This window comes from Ursus americanus, chromosome X (assembly GCF_024610735.1).
Source record: "Ursus americanus isolate L20-20 chromosome X, mUrsAme1.1.p, whole genome shotgun sequence".
Lineage (NCBI taxonomy): Eukaryota > Metazoa > Chordata > Mammalia > Carnivora > Ursidae > Ursus > Ursus americanus.
Window position 1 is genome coordinate 66289033 of NC_142164.1, and position 12765 is coordinate 66301797.

The window sequence follows — 12765 nt, forward strand, 5'->3', positions numbered from 1 at the left end:
ATTGATTTTGTATCCTGCAACTTTGCTGAGTTCATTTATCACTTGTGGCAGGTTTTGGTGGAGTCTTTCAGGTTTTCTATATATAGTATCATGTCATCCTCAAATAGCAAAAGTTTTACTTCTTGGCTGATTTGGATACCTTTTATTTCTTTTTGCTGTCTGATTGCTGTGGCTAGGACTTCCAGTACTATGTTGAAGAAAAATGGTGAGAGTGGACATACTTGTCTTATTCCTAATCTTAGAGGAAAAGCTCAGTTTTTCCCCACTGAGAATGATATTAGCTGTGGGTTTTTCATATATGGCCTTCATTATGTTGAGGTATGTTCCCTCTAAACCTACTTTGTTTAGAGTTTTTAATCATCAATGGATGTTGTACTTTGTCAAAGCTTTTCCTGCATTGACTTTGATTTTTTTCTTTTCTGTTGTTAATGTGATGTATTATATTGATTAATTTAAGAATATTGAAACACACTTGCATCCCTGGAATAAATCCTACTTAATTATGATGAATGAGTTTTTGGATGTGTTGTTTTATTTGGTTTGCTAATATTTTGAAGAGTTTTGTGTCTGTGTTCATCAGAGTATTGGCCTGTAATTTTCTTTTTTTGTTGTGCCTTTTTCTGGTTTCGGTATCAGGATAATGCTGGCCTCATAGAATTAATTTGGAAGCTTTCCTTTCTCTTCTATTTTTTGGGAATAGCTTAAGAAGGATAGGTACTAAGTCTTCTTTAAATGTTTGGTAGAGTTTACCTGTGAAGCCCTTGGTCCTTGACTTTTGTCTGTTGGGAGTTATTTTTTTTAAATTACTGACTCAATTTTGTTGTTAGTAATCAGTCTGTCCAAATTTCGTAACTCTTCCTGTTTCAGTTTTTGAAGGTAATATGCTTCTAGGAATTTATCCTAGAAATTTCTTGTAGGTTGTTCAATTTGTTGGCATATGATTTTTCATAATATTCTCTTGTAATTGTTTATATTGCTCTGGTGCTGGTTGTTATTTTTCCTTCATTTCTGACTTCATTTATTTAAGTCATTTCTCTCTCTCTCTCTCTCTCTCTCTCATGAGTCTGGCTAAAGGTTTATCAATTTTGTTTATCTTTTTTTTTATTATTATGTTCACTTAGCCAACATATAGTACATCACTAGTTTTTGATGCAGGGTTCAACAATTCATTAGCTGCATATAACACCCAGTGCTCATCATAACACATGCCCTCCTTAATACCCATCACCTGGTTACCCCATCCCCCCACCCTCCTCCATTCTGTAACCCTCAGTTTGTTTCCTAGAGTCCAGAGTCTCTCATGGTGTCTCTCTCTCTCTCTCTCTCTTTCTCTGATTTCTTCCCATTCAGTTTCCCCTCCCTTCCCCTGTGTTCCTCCATGTTATTCCTTATGTTCCATATATGAGTGAAACCATATGATAATTGTCTTTCTCTGACTGACTTGTTTCACTTAGCATAATCTCCTCCAGTTCCATGTTATCTTTTCAGAGAATGAGCTCCTAGTTTCAGTGATCTGTTCTATTGTTTCTTCAGCCTCTATTTCATTTATTTCTGCTCTAATATTTATTATTTCTATCCTTCTGCTGACTTTTGGCTTTATTTGTTTTTATTTTTCTAGCTCCTTTAGGTTAAAGGTTGGGTTGTTTATTTGAGATTTTTCTTGCTTCTTGATGTAGGCCTGTATTTCTATAATCTTTCCTCTTAGAACAGCTTTTGCTGCATCCCAAAGATTTTGGATCATTTTTTCATTTTCATATGTCTTTATTTTTTTATTTCCTTTTTGATTTCTTGATTGAAGAAATCATTAATTGTTTAGAAGCATGTTATTTAACCTCCATGTATTTGTGTTCGTTCTATATTTTTTTCTTATGATTGATTTCTGGTTTCATACTATTGTGGTCAAAAAAATGCACGATATGATTTCAATATTTTAAAACTTATTGATACTTGCTTAGTAGCCTAACATGTGATCTATTCTGGAGAATGTTCCATGTGCATTTGAAAAGAATGTGTATTCTACTGTTTTAGGATGGGATGTTCTAAATATATTTGTTAGGTCCATTTGGTCCAGAGTGTCATTGAAAGCCACTGTTTCCTTGTTGATTTTCTGTTTGGATTATCTATCCACTGTTGTAAGTGGGGTCTTAAAGTCCTCTATTATTATTTTATTACTGTTGGTTTCTTTTTTTATATCTGTTAACAATTACCTTTTGTATTTAGGTAGTCCTATATTGGGTACATAAATATTTACAATCGTTATATCCTCTTGTTGGATTGTTCCCTTTATCATTATGTAGTATCTTTCTTCTTCTTTTTTTTTTAAACAAGGCTTTTCTTTCTTTCTTTCTTCTTTCTTTCTTTCTTTCTTTCTTTCTTTCTTTCTTTCTTCTTTCTTTCTTTCTTTCTTTTTCTTTTTTAAGAATTATTTATTTGAGAGAGAGAGAGAGCACACGAGGAAGCACACAGAGAAGTTAAGGGAAAAGCAGACTCCCCACCAAGTTCGGAGCCCATGATCCCAGGACCCTGGGATCATGACCTGAGCTGAAGGCAGACATTTAACTGACTGAGTCACCCAGGCGCCCCTATGTAGTGTCCATCTATGTCTCTTGTTACAGTCTTTGTCTTTAAGTCTGATTTTTCTGATAGAACTATTGCTACCTCAGTTTCCTTTTTGCTTCCATTTACATGGTAAATATTTTTCCATCCCTCCACTTTCAATCTGCATGACTCCTTAGGTCTGAAATTAGTCTCTTATAGGCAGCATTGCTTTTTTATACATTCAGTCACCTATGTCTTATGATTGGAGCATTTAGTCCACTTACATTCAAAGTAATTATAAATAGGTATATTCTTAGTACCATTTTGTTACTTGTTTTGTGTTTTTTTTTAGTTCTTTTCTTTCTTTATTTGTTTTTTAAAAATATTTTATTTATTTATTTGAGAGAGAGAGAGCAAGAGCAAGTGCTGGAGTGGGGGGAGGGCCAGAGGGACAAGCAGACTCCCCACTAAATGGGGAGCCTGATGCAGTGCTGAATCTCAGAACCCTGAGATCATGCCCTGAACAGATGTCGGATGCTTAACTGACTGAGTCACCCAGGTGCCCCTCTTCTTTAGTTCTTTTCTTTTCCTTTCTTCTCTTGCTCTCTTCCCTCATGGTTTGATGGCTTTATTTAGTGATGTGCTTGGATTCCTTTATATTTTTTGTGTATCTATTATAGGTTTTTGATTTGTGGTTACCATTAGGTTCATGTATAATGTCTTATGCATATAGCAGTCTATATTCAGTTGACAGTCACTTAAGCTTAGACCCATTCTAAACCTCCTGCTCCTCCATTTTTACCTGACTGTATTCTTGATTCTTTCTCTGTACCACTTTACCCTGTATCTCCCCTGTTTCTCAAAAATGGTAATTCTACTAGTCCAGTACCTTAAGTCCAAAACTGTGGGGTCATCCTTGGCTCTTCTCGGTCTGTCATACTACTTATCTAATCAATCTGACAATCCTGCCAGCTATTCTTTTGAAATCTATCTAGAATCTGACCACTATCTTACCACTCACATTGTCCCCATCCTGGTCTAAAGCAACCTCATCTTTTCCCTGGATTATTGGTATACTCCCCTAAAAGGTCATCCTGCTTCTGTTCTTTCTTCCTGCATCGATTTTATCATTTATTTTATTAATTTTTTATTTTAATTCCAGTATAGTTAACATACAATGTTATATTAGTTTCAGGTGTACAACATAGTGATCACTAATTCCATACATCACCTGGGGCTTATCATGGCAAGTTCCCCCCTTAATCCCCATTTCCCCGGGCACCTCCCCTCTGATAACCATCACTTTGCTCTCCATAGATTGTTTCTTGTTTGTCTCTCTCATTTTTCCTTTGCTCATTTGTTTTGTTTCTTAAATTTCGCATATGAATGAAATCATATGGCATTTTTCTTTCTCCTACTTATTTCGCTTAGCATTATACTCTTTAGCTCCATCCACGTCATTGCAAATGGAGGATTTCATCATTTTTTATGGCTGAATGATATTCCACTGTGTATATATACCACATCTTTTTTATCCATTTTTTATCCATTCATCAACTTGGGCTGCTGCTATATCTTGGCTGTTGTGAATAATGCTGCTACAAACAGAGTGCTTTTGTATTCTTTGGGAAAATACCCAGTAGTGGGATTGCTGGATCATAGGGTAGTTCTATTTTTAACTTTCTGAGGAATCTTCATATTGTTTCCCAGAGTGGCTGCACCAGTTTGCATTCCCACGAACATTGCTTATAGCTATTTTCAATACAGCAGAAAGAGGGATTCTGTTAAAACAGAGGCCAGATCTTGTTGAATCTCTGCTCAAAATCCTCTAATTGGTCCCCATCTTACACAGTATAAATGGCAGAGTCCTTATCTTGTCTTACAAGGGTCTATATTTGACTTTGCCCACTGATCTCATTTCCTTCCCTCTCTTTCTTGCCCACTCCTAGCCATACTGATCTTTCTAGAACATACCAAGAAATTTTCTGCTAGAGAGCATTTGCATTTACTATTTCTTCCCTCTCTCCTCCTCCTCAAAATATATGCAGGGCCCATACCTTCATTTCCCTCCGAACTCTTCTCAAATGTTTCCTTATTAAAGGGACCCTCCCTGATAACTTTGCAGCAAATAATGTGACTTTCTCTCCCTTTTCCTCTGCTATATTTCTTTCCACAACATTTACCACCACCAGTTTTATTTATTGTCCATGAACATAGGGGAAGGGAAGGAAAAATAAAATGACATAAAAACAGAGAGGGAGGCAAACCATAAGGGACTCTTAACTATGGAGAACAGACTGACGGTTGCTGGAGGGGAGGTCAGTGGGGGGGATGGGCTAAATGGGTGATGGGCATTAAAGAGGGAACTTGTTGGGATGAGCACTGGGATATGTAAGTGATGAATCACTAAATTCTTCTCCTGAGACCAATACTACACTATATGTTAACTAACTTGAATTTAAATTAAAAAAAGAAGAAAAATGTCTGGTATTGCATTAGAAATTGGGCATGAACACATAGTGACTAAAATCTAGTGACTATCAGACCAGGAGAAAATGAGATAAGGAGTGCTACAAATTAATAAGAGAAGCTTCTGCCTTGTCCAGAGAGAAAGAAATACTTCATATCAAAACAGAATAAACACTATAAAGGAGATCAGTAGCAGAGATCCAGATAAAGTGGTTTGGGAGAGAGGAAGAATCTTCCTTTAAGAGAAAACTTGGGAGACCAGATGAAGAGGTATACTTTAGAATATATAAGACTTCCCACTGCAGACCATGCCCCCTGCAGAAGGTAATATTGCTCTTAGCACCCTCCCCTCTCCTCCTTAGCAACCAGGGAATATGAAAGATTTGGTGGTTCTAGAAATAGCCTCAGGGGACGAGTTGAAGAGAGAAAAACCTACATGTATCAAAGGGTGAGATGATTAGGAGAGGAAAAGGACAATGATTCTCAGTTCTCAGCTTTACCATAGCCTTCTGAAGACTTCCAGGAAACTGGCTGCATATATGAATAATGGGTGCCTTTTACTTCATGGACCACATTTCCTAGGCTTGAACTTGGCCACCAATTATATGTAAAGTGTCTGCTCTAAAGAATGGCCCCACTGGTCCAGTTCTCCATTCAAGTGCTCAATAATGCTGCCACCTCCAGAGACTAGAACATTCCACTTGTCATATTTCTCTGGCTGTCCTTTTTTATTACAGAGTTCTTGTTGTGAGCCCTTTTCAGATTTCATTTAATTCTACACCTTCTTGCTCCTACTGACAAATTCCTGGCCCCATTCCTTCAATAGCTCCTACCTTCTGGAACTGCTTCCGTCATTGGCCCTTACTCATATTGACAAATATCAGCTTAAAAATCTCATTTTCATCTTTAGATAGTCATATTGTTTTCTAACCCCCACCTGACATATATCTTTGGCAGATGTAGCCAGACACATGCTGTCTTTAAATCCAGATGGCTTTGCAGCAGTCCAGAGCTCTGCATTCTACAAATTCCTGTGCCAAGGAGGTACATTTTGTCATTTGACAGAGTGACATTGAAACAACATTCAAAGACCCTGCCCAGGAGCTAGTGCAACATTTTGTTATGCCCCACAAAATGCATAGCTAGTTAACTCAAAACTGTTTCACCCTCAGTAAGAAAGGTTTTAATGGCACATCATAATCTTGCTGAAAAGGAAATCAACATCATCAACATCATCAAACACCAACAATTTGCCAGGTACTAGGCTAGATTCTAGAGTTATACAAAGATAAATGAACCCCTACCCTCAAGGAGCTTATAGATGAATTCTAAAAGCTCTAATTCATGTTTGAGCATGGTGGCTGATACCAACATTGACATGATTACCATTGGGATTAACACATCGTGCAAGTGCTACCACGACACTTCCAAGAATAGGACTGAATCCTCTTGGTGGACTTAGATATGGGGTGTCCCCAGGAGAAATGAGGTCCTTATGGAGTGTGATCTTGAGAGATATAAATGTTACCATGGCTCTCAGATATACTGTGAAAGGACTGAAAATATCTGGGGTTGGAGAAGAGAGGATCCTTGTATAGCCAGCTTTATGTCAAGCTTTATGGACTGATTTGTAGATCAGGCTGGGAAAACACTTCTGTGACCTTTGGTCTATGGACAATATGTGAGACAGTGAAGAACACTTGAGAAGGTAGTTCTCAGAAGGGTACTTGTCATTTATCACAACATGTGATAAAAGATCACCCAAACAGACTTACCATCCGCACCTTCATTGCTTTTGCTTCTTTTATTGCGGCGAACATGCCTACTTTCCTCTTCAGAGTATGATTTTTCTTCAGGGAAGAAGAAATTCAGAAGGGCCATCTACAAAAATAAAAAGCAGATGAGTCAAAGGTTGACCCCAGTCAACCACAGCCAACATAAAAAAACTGGCTTTCTGTAGACAGTCTAACATTACCTTAGATCAGTGTGTCTAAAACCTGAGCCCATCTTCTCCTCCACTCTACAAATACATTTAATTTTTTTTGGGGGGGGGATAACTTAGCTTTATTTTTATTGCAAAACTTTTTTTTTAAAGATTTTATTTATTTATTCGACAGAGATAGAGACAGCCAGCGAGAGAGGGAACACAAGCAGGGGGAGTGGGAGAGGAAGAAGCAGGCTCCCAGTGGAGGAGCCTGACGTGGGGCTCAATCCCAGAACTCCAGGATCACGCCCCGAGCCGAAGGCAGACGCCCAACCGCTGTGCCACCCAGGCACCCCTATTTTTATTGCAAAACTTTAAACAATATAAAAATATAAAGAATAAAGTAAAAATAAAAAATCTCATCTCTCCTAGATAACCACCATTATATTTCTGTACATATATTTTTTATATAAGTGAGATTATTTTCATTTGGTTTTATACTGCTTATAGCCTGTTTTCTTCATTCAAAAATATATATTCTATGGTCCAAATAGCTCTATGTCTTTATGTTTAATGGCCACATTGTATTTCATGATATGGATGTGCCATCACTGCCATCAGTTATTATTATTTTTTTAGCATATAGTGTAGTATTGGTCTCAGACGAATTTAGTGATTCATCACTTACATATAACACCCAGTGCTTATCCCAACAAGTTGCCTCTTTAATGCCCATCACCCATTTAGCCCATTCCCCCCACTGACCTCTGCTCCAGCAACAATCAGTCTGTTCTCTATAGTTAAGAGTCCCTTATGGTTTGCCTCTCTCTCTGTTTTTATCTTATTTTATTTTTCCTTCCCTTCCCCTATGTTCATCTGTCTTGATTCTTAAATTCCACATATGAGTGCAATCATGTATTTGTCTTTCTCTGACTGACTCTTATTTCACTCAGCATAATACACTGTAGTTCTATCCACATTGTTGCAAATGGCTAGATTTCATTCTTTTTGATTGCTGAGTAATCTTTTATTGAATATATATACCACATCTTCTTTATCCATTCATCAGTCAATGGACATTTGGGCTTTTTCCATAATTTGGCTATTGTTGATGGTGCCACTATAAACAATGGGGTGCATGTGCCCCTTTGAATCAGCACTTTTGGATCCTTTGGATAAATAACTAGTAGTACATTTGCTAGGTGGTAGGGTAGTTCTATTTTTTAGCTTTTGAGGAACCTCCATACTGTTTTCCAGAGTGGCTGCACCAGTTTGCATTCCCACAAACTATGCAAAAGTGTTCCCCTTTCTCTGCATCCTTGCCAACATCTGTTGTTTTCCTATACTGTTAATTTCAGCCATTCAGAACAGCTGTGAGGTGGTATCTCCTTGTGGTTTTGATTTGTATTTCCCTGATGATGAGTGATGTTGAGCATCTTTTCATGTGTCTGTTAGCTATCTGGATGCCTTCTTTGGAGAAATGTCCGTTCATGTCTTCTGCCCATTTTTTAAAAATTTTTTTTATTATATTATGTTAGTCACCATACAGTACATCCCTGGTTTCTGATGTAAAGTTCAATGATTCATTAGTTGCGTATAACACCCAGTGCACCATGTAATACGTGCCCTCCTTACTACCCATGTCCGTTCATGTCTTCTGCCCATTTCTTAACTGGACTTTATTTTTTGGGTATTGAGTTTGATTAAGTTCTTTATAGGTTTTTTGATACTAGCCCTTTATCAGATATGTCATTTGCAAATATCTTCTCCCATTCCATTGGTTGCTGTTTAGTTTGATTGATTGTTTCCTTTGCTGTGCAGAAACTTTTTATCTTTATGAGGTCCCAAAAGTTCATTTTTGCTTTTGTTTCTCTTGCCTCCGGAGACATGCCTAGTAAGAATTTGCTGTGGCCAAGGTCAAAGAGGTTGCTGCCTGTTTTCTCCTCTAGTAATTTGATGGTTCCCTGTCTTACATTTAGGTCTTTCATCCATTTTGAATTTATTTTTGTATATAGGTATAAGAAAGTGGTCCAGTTTCATTCTTCTGTGTGTTGCTGTCCAGTTTTTCCAACACCCTTTGGTGAAAAGACTGTCTTTTTTCCACTGGATATTCTTTCCTGCTTTGTTGAAGATTAGCTGACCATACAGTTGTGGGTTCTCTGTTTTGTTCCATTGATCTGTGTGTCCGTTTTTGTGCCAGTACCATACTTTGTTGATGATTACAGCTTTGTAATATAGCTTGAAGTCTGGGACTGTGATGCCTCCAGCTTTGGTTTTCTTTTTCAACATTACTTTGGCTATTTGGGATCTTTTGTGGTTCCATACAAATTTTAGGATTGTTTGTTCTAGCTCTGTGAAAAATGCTAGTGGTATTTTGATAGGGATGGCACTGAATGTGTAGATTGCTTTGGGTAGTATAGACATTTTAACAATATTTGTTCTTCCAATCCATGAGCATGTAAAGTTTTTCCACTTCTTTGTGTCATCTTCAGTTTCTTTCATCAGTGTTTTATAGTTTTCAGAGTACAGATCTTTTACCATTTGGTGAGGTTTATTCCAAGGTGTCTTATGATTTTAGATGCAGTGGTAAATGGGACCTACTCCTTGATTTCTCTTTCTGGTGCTTCATTATTGGTGTATAGAAATGCAACAGATTTTGGTATGCTGATTTTATAGCCTGACACTTTGCTGAATGCATGAATCCTTTCTATTGATTTTTTGGTGGAGTCTTTTGGGTTTTCTACATAGAGTATCATGTCTTCTGGTAAGAGTGAAAGTTTGACTTCTTCCTTGCCCATTTGGATGCCTTTTATTTCTTTTTGTTGTCTGATTGATGACGCTAGGAGTTCCAGTACTATGTTGAACTACAATGATGAGAGTGGACATCCCTGTTGTATTCCTCACCTTGGGGGAAAAGCTCTGTTTCTCCCCATTGAGGTTGACAGTAGCTGTGGGTCTTTCGTATATGGCCTTTATTATGTTGAGCTATGTTCCTTCTATACCTACTTTCTTGAGGGATTTTTATCACTTTGTCAAATGCTTTATCTGCGTCTATTGAGAGGATCATATGGTTCTTGTCCTTTCTTTTATTTATGCAGTGTATCACATTGATTGATTTGTGGATATTGAACCACCATTGCAGCCCAAGGATAAATCCCATTTGGTTGTGTGGAATAATCCTTTTAATGTACTGTTGGATCCTATTGAGTAGTATCATGTTGAGAATTTTTGCATCCATGTTCAACAGGGCTATTGGTCTGTAATTCTCCTTCTCAGTGGGGTCTTTGGTTTTCGGATCAAGGTAATGCTGGCCTCCTAGAGTGAGTTTGGAAGTTTTCCTTCCATTTCTATTTTTTGGAACAGCTTCAGAAAAATAGGTATCAATTCTTCTTTAAGTATTTGGTAAAATTCCCCTAGGAAGCCATCGGGACTCTTGTTTGTTGGGAGATTTTTGATTACTGATTTAATTTCTTTGCTGGTTATGGGTCTGTTCAAATTTTCTATTTCTTCCTGTTTCAGTTTTGGTAGTTTATATGTTTCTAGGAATTTATCCATTTTTTTCCAGATTGTCCAATTTGTTGACATATATTTGCTCATAATATTCTCTTATAATTTTTGGTATTTCTATGGTGTTTGTTCTGATCTCTCTTCTTTCATTTGTGATTTTATTCATTTGGGTGTTTTCTCTTTTCTTTTTGATAATCTGGCTAGGGGGTTATCAATTTTGCTAATTCTTTCAAAGAACCAGTTCATAGTTTCACTGATCTGTTCTACCATTTGTTTTTTTTTTTAAATTTCTATATCATTTATTTCTTCTCTAATTTTAGTTATTTCCCTTCTTCTTCCGGTTTTGGGCTTTATTTGCTGTTCTTTTTCCAGCTCCTTTAGTTAAGAGGTTAGACTGTGTATCTGAGACTTTTCTTGCTTCTTGAGTAAGGCCTGTATTGTTATATACTTCCCTGTTATGACCACCTGTGCTGTATCCCAAAGACTTGGGAGTGTTGTGTTTTCATATTCATTTGCTTCCATACATTGTTTTATTTCTTCTTCAATTTCCTGGTTAACCCATTCATTCTTTAGTAGAGTGTTCTTTAACCTCCATGTGTTTATGGTCTTTCCAAATTTTTTCTTATGGTTGACTTCAAATTTCATAGTGATGTGATCTAAAAATATGCATGGTATGATCTCAATATTTTTCTACTGGGTGAGGCCTGATTTGTGACTTAGTATGTGATCTCTTCTGGAGAATGTCTTATGTGCACTTGGAAAGAATGTGTATTATGCTGCTTCAGGATGGATTGTTCTGCATATAGCTGTTAAGTCCATTTGGTCTAGTGTGCCATTCCAAGCCATTGTTTCCTTGTTGATTTTCTGCTTAGATGATCTCCCATTGATATAAGCGGGGTGTCAAAGTCCACCACTGTCATTGTATTATTATCAATGTGTTTCCTTAAGTTTGTTATTAATTGATTTAAATATTTGGGTGCTCCCAAGTTGAGGGCATAAATATTTAGAATCGTTAGATCTTCATCTCTTATTACAGTTTTTGGTTTAAAATCTAGTTTGTCTGATTATGTATGGCTACTCCAGCTTTCTTTTGATGTCCATTACCATGATAGTTGATTCTTCACACCCTCACTTTCAACCTGGAGATGTCTTTGGGTCTAAAATCAGTCTCTTGTAAACAGCATATTGATGGGTCTTTTTTTTTTATTCATTCTGATACTTTACTTCTTTTGATTGGAGCATTTAGACAATTTACAGAGTAATTACTGATAGATACGAATTTACTGCTATTGTATTACCTGTGAAGCCACTGTTTCTGTAGATTATCCTTGTTTCTTTCTAGTCTTTGTTGCTTTTGGTCTCTCTTTCCCACTCAAAGGGTCCCCTTTAATGTTTCTTGCAGAGTTGGTTTAGTGTCCATAAACTCCCTTAGTGTTTGCTTGTCCTGGAAACTCTTTCTCTCTCCTTCTATTCTGAATGACAGTCTTGCTGGATATAGTATTCTTGGCTGCATATTTTTCCCATTTAGCACGTTGAATATATCATGCCACTTTCTTCTGGCCTGTCACGTTTCTGTGGAGAGATCTTCTGCTAATCTTATGTGTCTATCCTTGTAGCCTAATGATTTTTTGTCCTTAGCTTCTTTCAGAATTCTCTCTCTCTCTTTTTGTATTTTGTAAGTTTCAGTATGATATATCTTGGTGTCGACGTGTTTTTGTTGATTTTTGAGGGGAGTTCCCTGTGACTCTTGGACTTGAATGGCTGTTTCCTTCTCTAGTTTAGGGAAGTTTTCAGCTATAATTTATTCAGACAAGATCGGGCACATTCAGGGTGGTATGGCTGTAGACTTCAGCTATAATTTATTCAAATAAACCTTCTGCCCTTCTTTCCCACCCTTCTTCTTCTGGGACTCCTATGATATGGATATTATTGTGCTTTGTGGAATCACTGTGTTCCCTAAGTCTATATTCATGATCTAATAGTTTTCTTTTCCTCTTATTTTCAGCTTCATTATTTTCCATAATTTTATCTTCTATATCACCTATTTGTTCCTCTACTTTTTCTACCCTCATTGTGATTACAAGTTGGTTTTGCATCTTAGTTATAGCATTTTTTATTTTGGCCTGACTAGTTTTTAGGTCTTTTATCTCTGCACCCAGAGTTTCTCTGGTGTCTTTTATGCTTCTTTCAAGCCCACCTAGTTGCCTTATGATGGTTGTTCTAAATTCTTGTTCAGATATATTGCTTATATCTGTTTTGAGCAAATCCCTGGCTGTGATTTTTTCTCAATCTTTTGAGAATTCCTGATCTTGTCATTTTATCTAGGT

The 12765-nt window shown here is 37.0% G+C and overlaps 1 protein-coding gene and 1 pseudogene across 5 annotated transcripts in view; both read right to left on the reverse strand.

Annotated features, from left to right (window-relative positions):
• The window catches only part of LOC123780198 (keratin, type I cytoskeletal 18 pseudogene), a 31582-nt pseudogene extending 25044 nt beyond the window's left edge, over positions 1–6538 (reverse strand).
• EDA (ectodysplasin A) overlaps positions 1–12765 on the reverse strand; it is a 421716-nt gene that overhangs the window by 119748 nt on the left and 289203 nt on the right. For all 5 annotated transcript variants that reach the window (XM_087860409.1, XM_087860408.1, XM_087860407.1 and 2 more), the window contains exon 2: positions 6783–6888. In XM_087860409.1, coding sequence (XP_087716535.1) covers positions 6783–6888 — 106 coding nt within the window. The remainder of the gene's footprint in view (positions 1–6782; positions 6889–12765) is intronic.